Source organism: Carex rostrata, chromosome 17, assembly GCF_964058835.1.
Source record: "Carex rostrata chromosome 17, lpCarRost1.2, whole genome shotgun sequence".
In the NCBI taxonomy this organism is placed as follows: Eukaryota; Viridiplantae; Streptophyta; class Magnoliopsida; order Poales; family Cyperaceae; genus Carex; species Carex rostrata.
In genome coordinates this window covers 7,909,987-7,930,712 of record NC_135934.1, presented here as the reverse complement: position 1 = coordinate 7,930,712, position 20,726 = coordinate 7,909,987, and the positions used below count along the sequence as shown (strand labels likewise).

The following is a 20,726-nucleotide window of genomic DNA, read 5'->3' as shown; positions in this document are numbered from 1 at the left end:
CATCTCCTTTGCTTTTCCAACGCATTTTGCTTGTCTTTATTTGTACCGCCTCCTTCATTTTCCCAAAATACCCTCCATGTGGTGTCAACAGATACTATACGGATCGGATGGGAGAATATACGTTAACTCAAAATGTTCCTTTCTTGTATCTAGGGCGACTTACACTAATTTGAATTTGATTTGAATAAGATTCGAAACAAATCAAATTTGATTTGAATAAGATTCGAATCGAACTGAATTTGATTTGTTTCGAATTGAATTAATTTCGAATTGAATTAATTGCGAACTATATATTTTTCGAATTGAAGTCGAATCGAATTACGAACTAAATTTTTTTAGTAGCCCTAATTATACTGGTAGTTTATACATTAATTTTCTTTTTGCGGGACAAAATTCACACGACTTCCTTTTACCAGTATGAAATGAGTGTTTTTAAGTTGAAAAATTATTCATAAAAAAATACATCATAACAAATAATCGTAAAAAAAGGATTAAGTATAAGAACTATAATATGCAGTAAAACAAGTAATCGTACCTCAAATGCTCACTCGATCAAACTCTCGATCGGACCATCTAATAAAGTGAGAATCCGAAAGGTAGAGAAGGCGGAGGAGAGACGACCGAAGAGAGAGTAGAGACAATCGTCTAGGCCGGAGAGAGGAGCGATGGAAGGAGAGACAGCCAGTCGCCGAGAGCGTTGGCTAGGTTTTAGAGCGAAGGGAGAGCGAGTTAGGGAGAGGCGGAGAGAGAACTAGGTTATTGAGATTTGAGAACAAGGGAGCATCAGCTAAGTTAAATTATGACTCTCTATTTTGGATTTTAATTTAGGTTGAATTAATTTCGAACTGAACCTGGTTTGATTTGTTTCAATTCGAACTTATTTCGAATCGAATTAACTCGAATCAAATCTGAATCAAAATCAAATCAATCACAAACTACAAATTTTTTTTTGCCAGCCCTATTTGTATCCTATAGAAGTTAACTCATATTTATCTTATTGAGTACATTATGAATCGAATAAACAAATAAAAAAATACAGGTAAATAAATATATGAACCATACATAAAACTATACATATCATATCAATGTATATAATTTTGTTCTTAATAATTACTTTATAGAATAACATATGAGAAATAGTTATCATTGTGTTAACAATTTTTTTTTTTAATTTATCTGTACTTGATAAGTTAATAAAAAAAACTTTTATCAATACTTATCTTATTAAAGTGATATCGGGTAAACGAATAAAGGATGCTATAAATCATAGTCACAAAATTCGTGAATTATTTGTAAAAAAATCACTTTTGTAATGGAAAACTGAACGTCGAATTATTCGGTTAACATAACTTTAACATAATTATTCGCAAATTTTACAAACTCTTCTCGAATGTATTTTTTTATTTTTCTTTTCTTCTTTATAGGAATGTGATATCTAGTCCAGATAATTCCAAATAATTTTAAAATTATATTCAAATTATTTTTGAATTACGAATTACGAATTTTTGATCCGCCAAACTAAATCCAAATAATTCATTTGTTACTGTGCTATGGAAACTCCTATCCCTTGACTTCCACACAGAGTATACGCCGCAGGGGATCCATAGAAGATGACATCAGCAAAAATATTGCGAAGAATTGAATGTAAATATAAATGTAAGAAAGGGCCATCTGGCACTTTCCCCTTTTCTCTTGATCTCTTTGACCGCCGTACTCTCTCTCTCTCTCTCGCGTTCTCTCTTATAAGATTCGCTCTGACTATCTTCTCTTCCTACAACAAACAAAGAAGAGAAAATAAAGGCAAAATTCGAGGGGGAAAAGGCGAAAATTAAAAAGGGAAGAAGAGCTAAAAGGGAGGCGCCGTTTTGTTCGTGGTTCTCTTAATCTACGGTCGGGATCTCGTCTTAGCCTCCATCGAACGGTTGCTACTTCTCTATCGCCTCCTTCCTTCCCCGTGAGTAAAATTACTTTCGATCAAAGTTTACTGTTTTGGTTTGTAATTTAAGAATATGAATTGAAGAAACATGATTCAAATTGATACTTTTTATTACGACGGATGTATTTCTTGTTCTCATTCTTTTCTCTTTTTTCCCCCATGAAAAATGGTTTTCGAATTCATGCGTTATTCGTTTTCTGCGTATTTATTTATTATATCATTTAATATTTGTTTACGATGGGGATAGGTGTAAATAAACAGCTTAAGATTTATTCTCGTTGCTTCTCTTCTCATAATATTCTACTTTTTATATTTTTAATGTTTGCTTAACTACTAATTCAAGCAATTAATTTATTAGATACTACTTTTGTTGCATGCATTTATTGGATTTATTTGGAGGTGAAATACAGCTTCACTTCTGAATAGTTTTCATATCATGTGACAGATAACAAATCTTCGGTAATTTTTTTGATTCGTTCTAATAAGGTTTAGTCTGTACAAGACGCATATACAGTATACTTTTTAAATATGAATTATTGTTATTCTATAATATTTCTAAGTGGATAATTTTTTTTTATTTTTGCCTGATAATGCCCGTAGGCTCACTAAGTGGGTATTTTGTTATTCATTCCAAGTATTTTTGTTGTTTTATGGATTTGTTTGTTTAATTTTTTTTTTTTAAATAGGCTCTCAATTTTGGACAAAATAGTATTGTATTGTTTATACGTATACCATCTATTATATTATTAAACCTTATTGAATTCCTTTTGGCATAATTGTTCAATTACCCTGCATAAGTTGCTAATATTTGTTAGGCCCTTTTTTGAGTAAATAATATAATATTTCATATGCTATGGTAATACCAGGAACCAATTCCAGTAAATGTCACATATACAATATAACCCTACAAAATTGTGCAAGTTAAATATGTCATACTATATAAATGAATTTACAAGTTTTGTACTGGTATTTTGAGAAAATAAAAAAAATAGGCCGATACCAATATTTAACTAACCAATGTTTAATTGTACTGATTTGATTTGCTCAGATATTTTTTTTGTCAGGGTGATCGAAAAAACAGAGATTGTTCAGAGATGAATGGAATAGCAAAGTCAAAAAGAGAAAATATACAAAATTGTCAGAATCATAACAGTAATAATAATGAAAATAATACTAATATCGGAGATGTCGATCCATGGACAGCATGGATGTATAAACCGCGTACCATATCTCTTCTATTATGTGGCACTTGCCTTTTAATGTGAGTCTACCACACTATGGTACTATGCATAGTGCGTAGATTAGTCCTAACTATGGATCAATCTTTCTTTTGATCTTTTCAAATGTAAGTCGACCCGAACAGTTCAACATGTTCTCAATGTGAAAATGTACTTGTTGACTAAATTTTACATTTTTTTAGAATTTTTTTACTATTTTTTAGATAGGTAGAAATCACTACTTTTGAATGGTTTAGTTACTTTAGATTAAGTGATTTTCTACCTATCTAAAAAAATATTAAAAAAATTCTAAAAAATGTAAAATTTGATTTACATGCACATTTTCATTTCGAGATCATGTTGAACAGTTTGTTTGAAATTTAAAAATGAAGATATTGATCCATATTACAGACCAATATGCGCTATGCATATTAGTGTCCTTACTCTAATTTATTTATCATTTTTAATTATTTCTAATGATGCAAAAATATAAGTTTTTGTATTTTTTTTTGTTAGTTGGGCTAGTGGTGCTCTTGATCCGGAAAGTAGCTCTATAGATAGTGTTTCTTCTGTTAGAAGGTTTGTGCACTTTGTTTTTCTTTTCTTTCCCAGATATGCCCCTATGGCCCTATGTGCTTCTCATTTTTTATCAGAGACCAGTATTTGCTAATGTGCATTGCAATTTCTGATAATTACAGGGGCTTATGGGCAATGATTGCTGTATTTCTAGTTTATTCTTGGCTTCAAGCACCTTCAACGTAACTTCCAATTCTACCTTTATCTCCATTTATACCTCTTAAGGTTTAAGTACCAGTCAGCTGTGCCATTTTAAGAAAAAAAGGAAATTGTAAATATTACATAACTCAAGTTAAAGAACCCAATTTTGTTTTATTTGGTTATTTCATTCCAGGGTACTTATAAGGCCACACCCGGCAATATGGCGTCTTGTACATGGGGTTGCTGTAGTGTACCTTGTTGCTCTCACATTTTTGCTTTTTCAGGTACATATATTGTTTACTCTATAATTTATATATGGATCTAAAGTTTATGTTTACTAATTTCTCACAATTAAATGAATTTTAATTCAGAGCCGTGATGATGCAAGACAGTACATGAAATTTTTGCATCCAGATCTTGGTGTTGGTAATGAACCCGAATTTATTTTGTTGATTTCATGTAAGCAAAGATTTTTAAATTGTGCAAGTTAAATTTGATTTCATTATTTTCCATGTAGAGTTACCGGAAAGATCATATGGAGCAGATTGTCGAATTTATGTGCCAGAGAATCCAAAGAATAAGTTTATCAATGTCTATGTATGGCACCTTCATTTGAAGATATTATTTTCTTCTTCTTTCTTTTGCTTATTTAAAGAAAGTTCTTTGAGTGAGTCTATGGTACTATGCGTAGTGTAGATTGGTCCATACTACGGATCAAAGTCCAAATAGTGGTTCCAAACTATTCAACGTGATCTCCATATGAAATGCACTTGCGGACTAAATATTACATTTTTTAGAATTTTGTACTGTTTTTTAGATAGGTAGAAAATCACTACTTTTGAATGGTCTAGAATTTGTAGATCATGTGATTTTCTACCTATCTAAAAAAATAGTAACAAAGTTTGAAAAAATGTAAAATTTGATCTACAAGTACATTTTTATATAGAAATCATGTTGAATGGTTCAGATTGATTGTTTGGACTAATATTACGGACCATTATTTGCTATGCATCGTAACATAGCCCTGCTCAAATCTTGTTATTATTTTTCAAGCTCCTTCAAAGAATGTGAAATTCTTTTATTATTTTTCAAGCTACTCATTTTGAAAATTAGGTTTTCTTAGGAGACTCTGTTTGATGAATTTGTTGTGGCGCACATTTTGGGATGGTGGGGCAAAGCAATTATGATAAGAAACCAACCCCTTTTGTGGGTCCTATCTTTTGGTTTTGAGCTAATGGAGGTGATGCTTCATTTACTTTGTTTTTTGGGGGAATTTCATTTAGACCCCTCAAAAGCTACAAAATTATGCATTTCCTCTAAAATTTGCGAGTTTTTGAAATTTAGAAGGGTAAATATGGTACCATGAATTTTAGAGGGGGAAATACATAATTTTGAAGTTTTTGAGGGGTATACATGAAATTTCCCCTTGTTTTTTTACATCATCTTTGCTTGTCCATTGATTGCATGAACATCTGTACTGACATTTATTTACTAATATGCAGTTCACATTTCGTCATATGCTGCCTAACTTCAATGAATGCTGGTGGGATAGCATAATTCTTGATATATTAATCTGCAATTGGTTCGGTGAGTATTTTTTTATTTATTAAAGTTTCGAAGTATTATCTAACAGCTGTGAAATGCAGAGTATTTTTGTCTATAACTGATCTGTATAATGCTCAAAATCATGCGCCAACAAAAGAAAATTGTTTTAAAAGTTTAAACATAAATGTTTCTATATAATATTCATCTTGCACAGAGACTTAACGGGTTTTTGTTACTTTATCTTAATGAATTAGGTATTTGGGCTGGCATGAAAACAGTAAGGTACTTTGATGCGAAAACTTACGAGTGGGTCGGTTTAAGTCGCCAACCCAATATATTAGGCAAGGTATGCTTCTTCTTTTCCTCCGCTATTAGTCCTTTAATTTTGCTGAATTTATATTAGTCCTCGTACTTTGCTTGTTTCTGATGCTTGCTAGTTGATATATGGGTCAAAAACATAAAGAAGCAGTGACAAATAAACTGAAAACAAAATTCTGTGAGACAAGCCCATAAAGCATACATCAAATACAGATATGGGGTTGAACAAATAAATACAAGGCAGTATCAATAAATAATCACTTGTACCGTTACTAATTAGGACCACAAGTTCTCTGTAGTTACCATACAAAATGATAGTACTATACAGCGTGTTATAATGCTGTTCTCTTGCTTGTATGTACCAGCCTGTGTTGTACCTGTTTCAGACTTCGGTACTTGCTGAAGGCAATTCATTCCCTTTATCTGTGTATGTGTTTTCTCTTGCACAGGAATTGTAAAAAAAAAGGAAAAGAAAAAAAGAAACAATGAATGGAAAAAAAAAATTGAATGTTACTGTCTGTAAATGCAACCCTTGATGTAATCATATCCATAAAATAAGATAATTTTAAGGCAACTTTCAAATTTATTTTTTAAATTAGATATTTGTGATATTTGATTTAGGTGAAGCGAACATTGGGGCAATTCACACCGGCACAGTGGGACAAGGACCAATGGTACCCATTGCTTGGCCCTTGGCGATTCATCCAGGTCATCAGCCTATGTGTCATTTTCATGACCGTCGAATTAAATACATTTTTCCTCAAATTTTGTTTATGGATCCCTCCCCGTAATCCACTCATAATCTACCGCTTGGTACTCTGGTGGCTTGTTGCCATTCCCACCATTCGCGAGTATAATACTTACTTACAGGACAGGTATATCCATTTTTCCTATTTTTATAATACTTACTTACAGGACAGGTATATACATTTTTTTTTTTTTAATAGGAAAGATGTTATTACTCCCTTTGTGAAATAACACCAAACCCAGAATTTTACAATTTTTTGCTAAAAGAAACAAAGTTATCCGTCCTTAGCAACTGGTTTGAGAAATTTCTATTGTTATTTGCGCTATGGATCAGTATCTTCATTTTCAAAGTTCAACATTATCTTCATATGAAAATGTACTTGTACTTTAGATATTTTTTACTATTTTGATTATATAGGACCATTCAAAAGTAGTGATTTTCTGCGTTACAAAAAAAGTAGTAAAAAATATTTTAAAAAATGTAAATTTAATTTGCAGGTACATTTTTGAAAGAAAATCATGTTGGACGGTTTAGATTGATTATTTGGACTTTGAAAACGATAATATTGATATGTAGTATGGACCAATATAGTTCAATTTTGGTATAATTTACTAGAGGCCCCTGAATTTTATTTGCATAGTAATGCATTTTTGATATAAATTAAAAAATAATGAGTTAGTCTAAAGGCTGAAATATATAATGGACTGTCCTATGGTGTGTACTCATCTGAGTGGTATCCTGACTTTGTAAGCTTTTATTTTGTACCATCTGATGCAACACCTTTTTTATTTAATACAACTTTGAAGAAGAGTCATACGCACTGTTTATTCAAACATGGTTTTTTTATGCAGTTTAATGAGGCAATAAATATTTTGCAGGAAACCAGTGAAAAAAGTAGGGGCGTTTTGTTGGCTAGCTCTCGCAATTTGCATTGTTGAACTTCTTATTTGTATCAAATTCAGCCCTGGTATTTATTTTCTTCTATGCCATTTTTTAATCTGATTGTTTTTTCATTATTTGCTTTTATTTACGTAATCCGTTGTCGACTTGAAAACAGTGATACAAAGAAAAAGAAAAAAAAATCATGACTTCCATCTTTTCTGGTTTAAAAAATATGCCAATTGCATTTTATGCTGTTTCATTTGTGTAATTTTTCTATATGTGGCTTTTTAATGTTTTTTTAAAATGAAATATAGGTCTATTTCCAACACCGATGCCGACATATTTGGTGATATTTTGGTCATCTGTCGGGGTTACGCTTGTAATTTTCCTGCTCATTTGGTCGTGGCACAACCAACGGTCAATAGAAAAGAAGAGGTTGTAATGGCCATCAGTTTATTGTCTCTACTTTCTCAAATATTATGGTGTAAATATTTCATAGTTATCATCCTCATAAATTTTGTATATTGGATTAGAGCCATTGCTTAATCCAAGAAAAGGAGGTTTCTTGCAAAAGGGCTTAATAAATAATCTTTTAGGATAGATCCTTCTGAAGATTTTTGAGGCTATTTTTATTTATCATGTAATAATGAGATAAATAAATCCGATTTAGTATTCAAGTTTGAGATTACATTTGAAACTTGGGGCTTTTCTCCCACTGTTTGGATTTTATTGGACTTGATAAGGGCTTGTCAACGAATACTATACGGATTGGGTGAAAGTATTTTGATTCTCATATCAGTCAAGAAAAAGTTTTTTTTATCCTGTACCGGATAAGCTAACGAATAAATAAAATTATTCATGTCTGTCTTATTGAATACATAACGAATCATGTAAATGGATAAATGTAAACGGATAAATAAGTATCATTGAAATGATATATATGTAGGGGTGAAAACGGAGCGGATACATAGCGGATAATGCTGATACCATATCCGCATCTGTCGGATAATGAGCGGATACGAAAACGGTCGGATAATGAGCGGATACGGAAACGGATACGGATAGTAAACGGATATCAAAATTCAAAACAAAATTCTCCTTAAACGGATACGGATTGGATAATCTACGGATATAGATTTGAATACGGATACAAAACGAATATTTGACGAATAATTGAGTTATATAAATTTTAAAATACAAATACTAATTGAAAAAAATTCGAATATAAAAATGAATTAATATTTAAGTTAGTTTATTTGAATTTATAATTTGTTAAAAAAATAAACATGCTATTTAATGCATCTCGTCTCGTATGAAATTTTTGTGAAAATAGTCAGCGGGCCCATCCACATACAATTTGGTACAGGATCGTAGGATCGTAAGTATTATGTGGTAAGTTGCAAAAGTATCAGGTCAGTGTGAGTCTTTATCCCATCCGATTTCTCAAATTTTAAGTTCCAAATTTGAATTGTTGGATTCAACAAGGCCCATTTGAAGATTGATGTTTGGGACCTAGAATAACCCAGTCAAATAGAAGGAAACGTGCTTAATGGAACAAAGCATAACCGGTTCGCTTCATGAGGAAAGCGTTCTTTATCCCACAATTCTTTACTAATTTTTCTAAGTCTCTAGAGCTCCTATAAATAACTACGCACAGCATGTTACACACTCGCTTTTATGTTGACCTTTTTTCTGGAGCGGGTTTGAATCCATAGCCTTTTTGGCTGGAGCGGGTTTGAATCTGTTGGGTTTGGATGGTTTGGATATCCGCTCTGTTTAAGTTTTATTATTCGACGGATTCGGATAATTTGGCTCCGTTTTCAGCCTATATATATGAGTTATAAAATAAAATTAAATAAATTCAAAAATTTTAAAATTTTATATGTATATGCTAAACTAAATTGGTTTCAACGATTTAATTTTATCTTGTTTAAAGTCAACAACACATTTTAGCTTTGGTCGAACTATATCAAACATTATTTCCATATATATTTATACATTTATTTTTAATAATTACTTTATGTAAAATAGTCTTTATTTGTATCTTTATCCTTTATATTAACAAGTTCTTTTACACTTATCTGTAACAATAAGTTAACAAAAATAATCTTATTTATATTCGTCTTATTGAATACTATACAGATCGGATAAATGAACAAAAGTATGCTATTGACATCACCTCAGATTGTCAGGTAATTAGTACCGTTAAAGTGGGCCAATTCCCAATTTTATTTCACAAATCTAAATTCCAACTCTTTAAACGTTAAAGAGAATTCAAGGATTCTAGGCTGGACAAATCTGATTTTATTTCTTTATGCATTAAAAAATACCAAATATGAGAAATTTAATTAATAGGAAAAAACTAAGGTCCACATACATATATCGAGGAAAAAAAATACCAACTCTTTTTCTAGTTTACTTTTATTTTGTATTGATTTTCCTTCATTTATACTAGTTATTTTTCACATTCTACTGATTGTCTTTCATTTACTACTGGTTGTATTTCTTCTACATATAGTTGTCTTTCATATTGTAGTTTAGAGATAGCAGACAACTAAACCTTAAATCCTAAACCAATACAAGATGAAAGAGAACTACAAGAGGATGAAACACAACCAGTAAAAGATGAAATACAGTCAGTAGTAGATGAGAGACAACTAGTAGAACATAAAAAATAACTAGTATAAAATGAAAGACAACTATAAGAAGATAAAAGACAATGAGAAAAAAAATAAAATACAACCAGTAACAGATGAGAGACAACAAGTAAGAAATGAAATACAACAAGTAGAACATGAAAGAACCAATACGTGATGAAATACAACGAGAAGAAAATGAAAACTAACTATTAGAAGATGAAAACAACTAGAAAAAGATGAAATACAATCAGTAGTATATGAAAGACTAGTAAAACATGAAACACAACCAGTATAAGATGAAAAAGAACTAGAAAAAAGATGAAAAACAACTACAAGAAAATGAAAGTAAACTAGAAGAAAATAAAAGAAAACCAGTAGAACAAGAAACACTACCACTATAAGATAAAATACTAATAGAGATGAAAAACAACTAGTAGAATATGAATAACAACTAGAAGAAGATAAAAGACAACCAGTACAAGTATAAAAAGATAACTACTAGAAAATGAAAGACAACTAGAAAAAAATGAAAGACAACCAGTAGAACATGAAAGACAACCGGTACAAGATGAAAAACAACTAGAAAAATATAAAAATGGACTAGTAGAAGGAGAAAAACAACTAAAAGAAGATGAAAGACAACAAGTTGACATGAAAGATAATTAGAAGAAAATGAAAGACAACTATAGTATGACCACAAGAAGAAGATGAAATACAACTAGTAGTAGATAAAAGATAACTAGAAGAAGATGAAAAACAACTTTGTACAAGATAAAAGACAATTAGAATAAGATGAAATACAATCAGTAGTAGATGAAAGACAACCAATAGAACATGAAAGAAAATCACAAGAACATGAAAAACAACCACTAGAAGATGAAACACAATTAGAAGAAAATGAAAGACAGCTAGAAGAAAATGAAATACAACTTGTAGAACATGAAAGACAACAAGTACAAGATGATAGAAACCTACAAGAAGATGAAAAACAACTACAAGAAGATAAAAAATAACAAGTAAATCCTTTAAGACAACTAGTACAAGATAAAAGACAACCAATATAAGATGAAAGACACATAGAAGAAGATGAAAAATAACTAGTAAAAGATAAAAGACAACTAGAAGAAGATAAAAAACAACCAGTACAAAATAAAAGACAACTTGAAAAATTAGAGGTACAAGAAATATAACTAGAAAAAGATGAAAGACAACTAATAGAACATGAAAACAACTAGTAAAACATGAAAGACAACAAGTAAAAGATGAAAAACAACTACAAAAAAATGAAAGACAACCCGTACAAAATGAAAGACAACCATAAGAAAATGGAAGACAGCCAGTTTAAGATGGAAGAAAACCAGCAGAATGTGAAAAGCCATTACAACACTTGAGGTCCAACGGAGTACGAGGGAGAGTAATAACAACATTGGAGATCCAACAGAGTAAGAAGGAGATTCTTGGATGAAGAAGAAGAGACAGAACAACACTTGAGATCCAACGGAGTTAGAGAGAGAACCAGAATAACATTGGATATCTAATGGAGTAAGAAGGAGATTCGTGGATGGAGAATAATAGCCACAACAATATTGGAGATCAAACATAGTAAGAAAAAAAAATTTGTGGATGGAGATGAAGAGCCAGAACAACACTGAAGATCCAATAGAATAAGAAGGAGATCCGTTGATGAAAATGGAGATTCAAAACAACACTAAAGATCCAAAGGAGTAAGAATGAGATTTGTTGATAAAGAAGGAGAGCCATAACAACATTTGAGATCCAACAGTGTAAGAGGAAAAGCCATAACAACATTGGAGATCCAACGAAGTAAAAAGGAGATTCGTGGATGGAGAATGAGAGCCATAACAACATTGGAGATCCAACGAAGTAGGAGTGGCATCAAGAACAACATTGGAGGTCCAATAGAGTGAGAAAAAGATTCATAGATGAAGAAGGAGAGCAAGAACAACATTAGAGGTCCAAAAAAGTAAGAAGAAGATTAATGAAAGAAGAATGAGAGATAGAACGACACTGGATATTAAAAAAAAAAAGGAGATCCAGAACAACACTTTAGATCCGACGGAGTAAGAGGGAGAGCTAGAACAACATTGGATGTCCAATAGAGTAAGAAGTTGATTAATAAATGAAGAATGAGAGACATAATAACATTGCAGATTCAACACAATAAGAATGAGAGCCAGAACAATATTAGAGATCCAACAGAGTGAGAAGGAGATTCGTGGATGGAGAATAATAGCCACAACAACATTGAATATCCAATAAAGTAAGAAGAAAATTCACGGATGGAGAATGAGAGCCATAACAACACTAGAGATTGAACGGAGTAAGAAAGAGATTCATGGATGGAGTATGAGAACCAAAACAACATTGGAGATCCTATAGAGTAGGAGGGAGAGCCAGAACAACATTGGAGGTCCAATAGAGTAAGAAGGAGATTCATAGATGAAGAAGAAAAACTGTTAGTGTTGTGATCTAGAAGCCAATCATAGGATGATTGTTTTCTATGTTTTGTTTATGTAATTGAATGATTATTTATCATTATGTTCCTTGAGTATTTTATTAATTATAGATCATTCAGGTTGAGGACTTAGAATCGTGGAATTATATAAAGGAGTTAATAAATACTGTAAAGTGTCTCTAGTCTTAGTAATTAACAAGGAACATTAATTATTGACATAAGATTAGCGTTTGGATTAGATGATGATCATGTTCTACATATCATATGACAAAGAGTTGTCAATCTAATCAAATAGATACCTGATGGAGATCAGGGGATTGGACATGACCAAAATAAAACATTTAATATGAATTGTGTTTGTATCATTAATGTTTTATTTGTGTCTGGAATTCTAAGGCATGAGATGATTGTTTCTCTCACATGAGAATACGTATTCCTGGGTGTTATCCAACGTTAACTATAACTGGCAGTCATACAGATTCTACCTCAGTATGTATTTTTTATGTAGAGAGATAGTAATTATCAAGAATACCAATGTCTCTCATATAAATGAGTGATGATATCACTGGGCTCCTTGATGAAATAATAGAAGTATGTGCACATATGATTAAGGGGTTAATCATAATTACTGAATTATTTCAGAATCAAGAAACGAGTGAATATGCAAGGATGATCGTTCCTACCTTGAATCTATTCATGATATCATGAGACATGGAATTAACACCGGGCAATTGTTGCCTTAGGGATCGTGATATAACAGGTACTTATCATTTGTGTCTTTTGGGTAACTACAATGCATATTGCTAGGTGCCGCTTGTAATTTATGGAATCAAAAGGAGTTTCAGATTTCATTACCATATGACATAGATCCCATAAGGTCACACCAATAAGGAATTAATTAGAAATATTCCTTGATTTATTTGACATGTGTGACATGGCTAATAAATTTGTTTCTCTACCTAAACATGAGATAAATAATTATGGAGTTAATTATATGTTATTTTGGATTTAATTAAATAGTTTAGTGCAATCAAAATATCTAAAAAATCAAGCTGGAAGAATCTTTGCGGGCTGCAAAAATGAATTTTTGTGGGTAGCAAAGAGTTCTGAATTTTTTCCACAGTTTTTTGCCAAAACAGAAATAGTTTCTGGAAAAAACAGAGCCAGTTCTATGCAGTTTTGGGCTCAGTTCCTAGCCAAAACCAAAGTGCAGAAAAATAGTGTGTTCGGCCAAGGCCAAAACAAACAGTTCCAGGCCAAAACTGAGGTCGAAACAGCTGTGCAAAAAAAAAGGTGTTCGGCCAAGGCCAAAACAGACAGTTCCTGATCGAAACTGAGACCAGAACAACTGCACAGAAAGTAGTTTTTGGAGATAACTAATTCTGGTTGAGTGTAAATCGTGAGAAAAACTTTTATTACTTGTAAACTGCATGTAAGCTATCTAAAGAGGTCCCTACTGCCTAGAAGTATTATCCTTTATTTTAGAGAGTTAAAACTCTGCTGAAATACTCTCTTTCTCTCGTTTTTATTCTCTCATGTGTTGAGAACCCACAAATCCTAGAATCAAGATTTCTCTTGGAGGATATAGATTAAGGAGCAACCAAATTAGTACTCTCTAGTAAGAGGAATATTTGATTTATAATTAGTTTCTTGCTGAATACTGTGGAGGGCTTCTACTTTGGAGTCTCAACTTGATGCAAGTTGCTGCAAGGCGTCAACCACCATTAGCATAAACAAAGAGGTGAAAGATCTTGAATACTGTGGAGGACTTCTACTTTGGAGTCTCAACTTGATGCAAGTCGCTGCAAGGCATCAACCACCATTAGCATCAACAAAGAGGTGAAAGATCTTCAACCCTATATCCAGGGGCGGAGCTAGATATTTACCGAATGGGGGTCAAACACATACATAAAAAAAATCAATAACATAATTTTTTTTAATAAAGTTTACATTAACAATTTAATATTTACATACTTGGACAAGAAAAGCTTCAAAAGTCCAAAAATGTCACATCTCAAAAACAAAAACAAGTTCTATGAATAAACAACAAAAAGGGACCAAAATGCTTTTCATCACTTCAAATTTCACATTCTTTATCTCTCAATGGTATTCTTCGATCTTTCATTTTTTGAAAAAGATGTAAGATGGCACCATCACTCTCTCAAACAACTCTTTCTTAACATAAGTTATTAAACAATCATTCATCCATTCATCACACATTTTATTCCGCAAATTGTCTTTAATGAATTTCATTGCGGAAAATCCTCTCTCTACAGAAGCTGTAGCTACTGGTAAAATCAATGCCAACTTTAGTAGAAGAAAAGGTTGAGGATGTGCTATATGCTTGTTGGTTTGTACCATAACACTAGCTAGTTCACTTAATCCATTCAAATTTGAGAATTTATCCATTGTGTGCACAACAGCAATGAAGTTCTCTAGCTGATTGGGAAGAGCTAGGAGACCAACATTGGAAAATTCTCTAGGATAAAATGAAGCTAACTTCACCAATCTTTCGTTGTCAAAAGCCCGAAATGAATCTCTTGGATTCAAACAAGCCACACAAAGAAGAAGTTCTGAATTTATCTCGTCAAATCTACTATTAAGCTCTTGTAAATGGCACCAAAATATATCTACTCGGTACCGATGAAGATGGGTAATATGAGGAGCCTTAGGAGCTGATTTTCCTTGAAGAACAAATCTATCCTCCATGTTGGGTATGTTAATTTCATGTTTCATGCAAAATGAAGACACTTCATCTAATAAATATGTCCATCCATTATCTCTTAAGGCTTGCAAGCGGTCCTTTGCCACTTTAACAAGAGACATCGCATTTTCAATGTCTTGATATTTCCTCTGCAGTGCTAAAGAAACCTCATTTGTTATCCCTAACACATTTTTCATTAGATGCGAGAGGAAAACAAAATCAAAATCTTGCAAAATTTTTACAAGTCGATTTGCTTCGGTCTTTTGCTCTTGCTTTGGGCTGTCTTTTCCAACAATTTGAAGCACCTCAATGACACATGAGAAAGTAGCAATCAAGTTCAAAACACTTCCATAATGAGAGCCCCAATGAGTGTCACCTGGTCTTCTAAGACTGAGCTCTTGATTCAATCCTTTTCCAGTTTCAAGATTATCGTGACTTAATTCTTCTATAATCTTTGGTCGAAGTGCAGGGTCATATGGATATTTTCTTGGACAAACTTCAATTCGCTTTGACGGTTGAGAAGTAGATGCATTTTGAGGTCCTCGTTTCAGAAATTTCTCCATTTACCTTCTATATTTTAGAGAACAAAGAATTAAACAAGACATCTCTTATAGAGTTAAATAAGGCACCTCTTTCCTTATGTTATAGTCTAGGTCAGAAATTGTTGTTTGGTTTATGAAAATGCAAAAATATGTATATCTTATTACTTATTAGGCAAGTGATATTGCTATATCCGACCTATTGATTTGACCAATTTAAGTACCAAAACATGTATTCAAAGCCATCAAATAACGTCTATTATAGTGATTACATGTAGAATTTGGTACTGTTGTGCTTTCATTCTTACTTTGCAGGAAATTGGTGAAATCGAGAGAATTTATGAAGTTCAGAGACCTTGATGCGACCCTCATCAGGCTTGATGCGAGGCGTATCAACCACTCAGAGCCTCACCAGCAGGTCGCAGCACCATTGCATGCGAGGCGCATCCATCACACTCCGATGCGGGTCGCAACAGTGGTGATGCGGGTCGCATCGCGAGCTTCCAGAGCAGATAGCAAAGGCCCAATAAGGGCCCAGAATTAAAGCATTCGTTTTGAAAGGTCTATAAATAGACCACCCCTGCCACCAGAGAGGGAGTTCCGAATTTGAAGATTCAGCAAGCTTTGTAATTATTATGCCAATTGAGAATATTCTATATAGAATACACAATAATAAAATTATTGATCAATTACCATAAATCAGTAGCACTCTTACAAATTAATTCAAGTATTCAACCACAAAATTGAGATACATAGTTACTAATTTACATATCAAGAAATTGATTTAAGGGATAACCAAAACACAGTTGCAATTCAAGTAATCAATGCTCAATATTGAAGGTGTCACCAGAAAATACAAAGAGGTCAATGTTAGTTTGTAATAATCTAGAAGTCAATAATACGATAAATTAATCATAAAGTTTTGTTCATGAATTGAATGTTTATTTATATATCATTTTGTTGCCTTGAGTATTATTGCATTTATGGATCATTTCGAGTTCATGACTGAAATTGTGAAACTCCATAATATAGATGATATATACTCTTAAAAGGTCACTGACCAAGGTAATTAGCAGGAACACTAATTACCGCTATAAGGTTAGTATGTGGATTAAAAGATGGTTAAGTTTTACAAACCACCTGACACGAGATGTCATTTTAATCACATAGATACATGTTCTAGGAACATGGTATTTGACAGACCCCGAATGAAACATTAAATAGAATTGTGTTCGTGTCATTAATGTTTTCATTCAGTGTCAAAGTTCTACAGTATGAGGTATTTATCGTTCCCACTAAGAAATATATATGAGTAAGTGTTATCTAACGCTGTCCGTAAAAAGCAGCCATAACGGTAGCATTTTCATATATATAACTTAGCTGAGGAAGTGATAGTCTGCCAAGAATACTATTTGTCCCTCGTATCTCTATACGAGCTATAGCATCACTGGGCCCCTTGATAGAGTTAGATTATCTGCATGCGGTATAATTACAAGAGTAATTATATTTGATAATCTACTCAAGATCAAGAAAAGATACAGTTACCAAGGATGACACGCATCTACCTTGAAACTGATCTGATAGCTATGAGACAGAAGAACTGACACAAGTAAATTGTTTACTGGATCGTGATATTGTACAGTACAGCATCATCTGTGTAATTGGATGGTCATGATGTGTTGCCAGATGCCACCCATGACTAACAGAAGTTAAAACAGTTTTAACTCTGTTTACCAACATAACACAGATCCTATTGGGTCACACCATATAGGAGCTACTCGGAGAATCTTACTGATTAATTATAAATTGATTATAATTAATATTAAGATGGTTATAATTAATTATACGTGATATAATTAAATTATAAATGTCATTTAGAATGACAAGCAGAAACAACGGTTAATTTATAAACGTACACGTTACGTTGTATAAAAGTTACCGAACAATAACCGAAAAGAAATATAATTGTACATGACAATTATATATATATGATTTGGAATTTTAATTGTTAATTATGGGCTTGAATTATGGATTTAAAAGCCCAAAATAATCAAAGTCTTAATTAAAATTAAAGGCCCAAAGTCAAAGCCCAAAATCAAAGCCCAACACTATTCATGCCTTAATGGGCCAAGGGTATTTTGGTCATTTTCACCCTATGCCGACTTCCCTTGTGTTGACATGTGTCATGTGAGGTGGCAAGGGTATTTTGGTCATTTCACATGATAAAAGGATGAGGTGTCAAGGGCTTTTGGTAAATAGATTTGTTTTGAGGGATATTTTGGTCTTTTGCCAACCTCCTCAAAAGTCTATAAATAGAGGGGTAGGGGTAGAGAGAAAGACTCACTAATTCACGTGTTAATCTGATTACTTCGTTAATCGGTTTTCCCTCTCTTCCCTGATTTCGGTTATTACGAGATTCGGAAAAATATATTTTTAGATTCTGCGGTATTTCATGTTTTGCTTTATTAGTAAAACGGAATAACTTGCATTTTTAAATATATTTAATCTGTCTCTTTTTCGGTGAATAGTGTTTCTGCAGAATTCCGCGGTTTACGGTATTTCTGGCAGAAGAAGTAAATCGCTCTCCGGTTAGTCCTGGTGGATAACCAATAGAGGTATCACACGTGTGATACTGCGAGTCGATTCCATCCCTGGTGAGGCTCTACTCGCTCGGTCTGCATTCCAACTGAGATTTGGAATCAAGGTATAAATTGTTATATTAATCTATTTAATTTGTAAATAGATTTAATGCTTTAGGAAATCAATTATGGAGTAGATCTGTAAATAGGATTAAACGAATCTTCTTGATTCATTTAATCCGTAGCTTAAGTTAGATGTAAAATTTTTTGTTTTACTCTTTCCGCAGCTTAAGCTAATTAAATGGGTTTGAACCGTTCCTCGAAACCCAACAGTCAAGAGAATAACCTGACACGAGGCCCTGCGGCAGCCGTCGCAGCTGGACAAGGCGAGCCGAGAGGAGCGTTGTAGCACGGCGAGACGGGCACAAAGTAGAGACGTGGCGAGGAGGAACAGGAATGCATGAGCGTTGGCACACAACTGCGCAATCAGAGGCGGAAAAGTTTAGTGAGAAAACAATTTGGGGGTTTCGCAGCTTTCGTAGTCGCTACTTTTTTTCTTTTTGAATAAAGCCCTTAGGCAGTTAGGCTCTCTACTTGCTCTGCTCCAATATAATATTGGGAGAGAAAGAGTCAGAGACCCCTAAAGTCAAAAGAAGATATTATAAAAGAGGGAAATATATCTCACGGCTCACATAGTCACTAAGTCACATGTGTTGTTGATTTTTTTTTATTAAATAAAATTTCTAAACTGATAGATGTCCCCCAAAATTATACACAAGTTATTCTTCTTTGAAATCAAATGGGGGTCAACAGTGTTAAAGTTTCACAAAAATTATGGGGGTCAAATTTCATGTACCTATAACATTTTAGTATAATTTATACATGAGAACTATATTTTTTTTACTAGTTTTTGAAAAAAAATGGGGGTCAATTGACCCCCATTCTCTTCACATATATCCGCCTCTGCCTATATCTTAAGAACCTTCCTTTTTTGTTTGGAGACAAGAAACAAAAGGTATGATGTTTATTGATTTGGAAATTTGATTTTTGATTTGATTTCAGTCGCACATGATGATCTCTTTTGGTACTTTTCTTCTCAAAATTTTGAAATTCCGCTGCATTAAGTACCATGAACATCCAACAAGAACAAGAACAATACTGGTGATCCAATAGAGTAAGAAGGAGATTCAAGGATGAAGAATGAGAAGGAAAACAACACTAGAAATCAAAAATAGTATTAAGGAGATTCATGGATGAAGAAGGAGAGCCAAAACAACACTTGAGATCCAACAGAGTAATAACAAGAGCTAGAAAAACGTTTGAGATTCAACGGAATAAGAATGAGAGACATAACAACATTATAGATCCAACATAGCAAGAAAGGAATTCGTGGATGAAGAATGATAGCTAGAACAACATTGGAGATCCAACAGAATAAGAGGGAGGGCCACAACAACATTGGAGATCCAATGAAGTAAGAAGGAGATTCATGGATGGAGAATGAGAGCCACAACAATATTGAAGATCCAATAGAATAAGAAAGAGATTTATGGATGAAGACGAAGAACAAGAATAACAATGGAGAAACCCACTATGAAATATTGTATAGATTATTATGTGTGCTCAGTTTATTTTTGTTACGTTACGAAATCGTTACAATAAAATTTAAATAATTTAAAAGCAAGAATCGAAAATTGTGCTAACAAAATAGAAGTTTAAACCTTAATTAATGCCTATCTAAATAAGTAGATCAAGTGTGAATCAAAACCGCGTTGAAATTTTGAGATTTTGAGACTTTATAGGCTCAGTGCGTCCGTACTGGTGGTGAGTGCGGGTGGCTGACCCGCACTGGCTTCTGTTTTCCTTGATCGTTTTCTAAATTTCTTCTCAGTGTGTCCGCACTGCACTATTCTTTTCTGTGTTTTTCAAGCTGCTGCAATTCTACCAAGTGCTGAGTGCGGGTGATCAACCAGCACTGAAATTGAGTGCGTCCGCACTCGTGTATATGTCTGTATATTTTGAACTGCTGAAAATCTGTCAAAGTGCTGAGTGCGGGTGGCCGACCCGCACTGAAATTAAGTGCGTCCGCACTCAAGGTATTTTTAACCCAAAACCCAGATTTTCTTCTTTCTCTCTTTCCTCTCCGCCCATTTCCCTGTTTCTGTGTGTGCTCCGCCCAAAGAGAGAAGAAAAGAGAGAAATAGCTCTCTCTCCATCCAAACCGCACCAAACCTTGGAAAATCGAAGGTGGAGCCGAGAAATTGGTCGTAGATCTCTCCTAGCTCTCCTATTCAGTATTTCTTTCTCTCATTCTCTCTCTCCAAAACCCGAATTTCTCGATTTCTCAGATTTCTGTTTTAAACCCGAGATTTGTGGTTGAACTCCTTGTAGACTTGTTTCTTGAGCTTCCTTGGCTGTTCTTTGTT

General features: G+C 33.2%; 1 protein-coding gene across 3 annotated transcripts; it reads left to right on the top strand.

Moving 5' to 3' along the window:
* Window positions 1–1,744: 1,744 nt before the first annotated feature.
* Window positions 1,745–8,060, top strand: PSS1 (phosphatidyl serine synthase family protein). 3 transcript variants are annotated; one of them, XM_078318180.1, is made up of 13 exons: window positions 1,751–1,958; window positions 3,001–3,197; window positions 3,670–3,732; window positions 3,852–3,911; window positions 4,064–4,154; window positions 4,242–4,296; window positions 4,388–4,467; window positions 4,994–5,110; window positions 5,373–5,457; window positions 5,670–5,761; window positions 6,355–6,608; window positions 7,360–7,448; window positions 7,678–8,060. In XM_078318180.1, exons 2-13 carry the CDS (start codon window positions 3,031–3,033, stop codon window positions 7,803–7,805), a joined length of 1,281 nt encoding a protein of 426 aa, XP_078174306.1. In that variant the 5' UTR covers window positions 1,751–1,958; window positions 3,001–3,030; the 3' UTR covers window positions 7,806–8,060. The 3 variants fall into 3 exon arrangements, with proteins under 3 accessions (XP_078174309.1, XP_078174306.1, XP_078174308.1); XM_078318182.1 differs by having other exon boundaries at window positions 2,985–3,197; XM_078318183.1 differs by lacking the exons at window positions 7,360–7,448; window positions 7,678–8,060 and adding an exon at window positions 6,654–6,777 and having other exon boundaries at window positions 1,745–1,958.
* The last annotated feature ends 12,666 nt before the right edge of the window (window positions 8,061–20,726 follow it).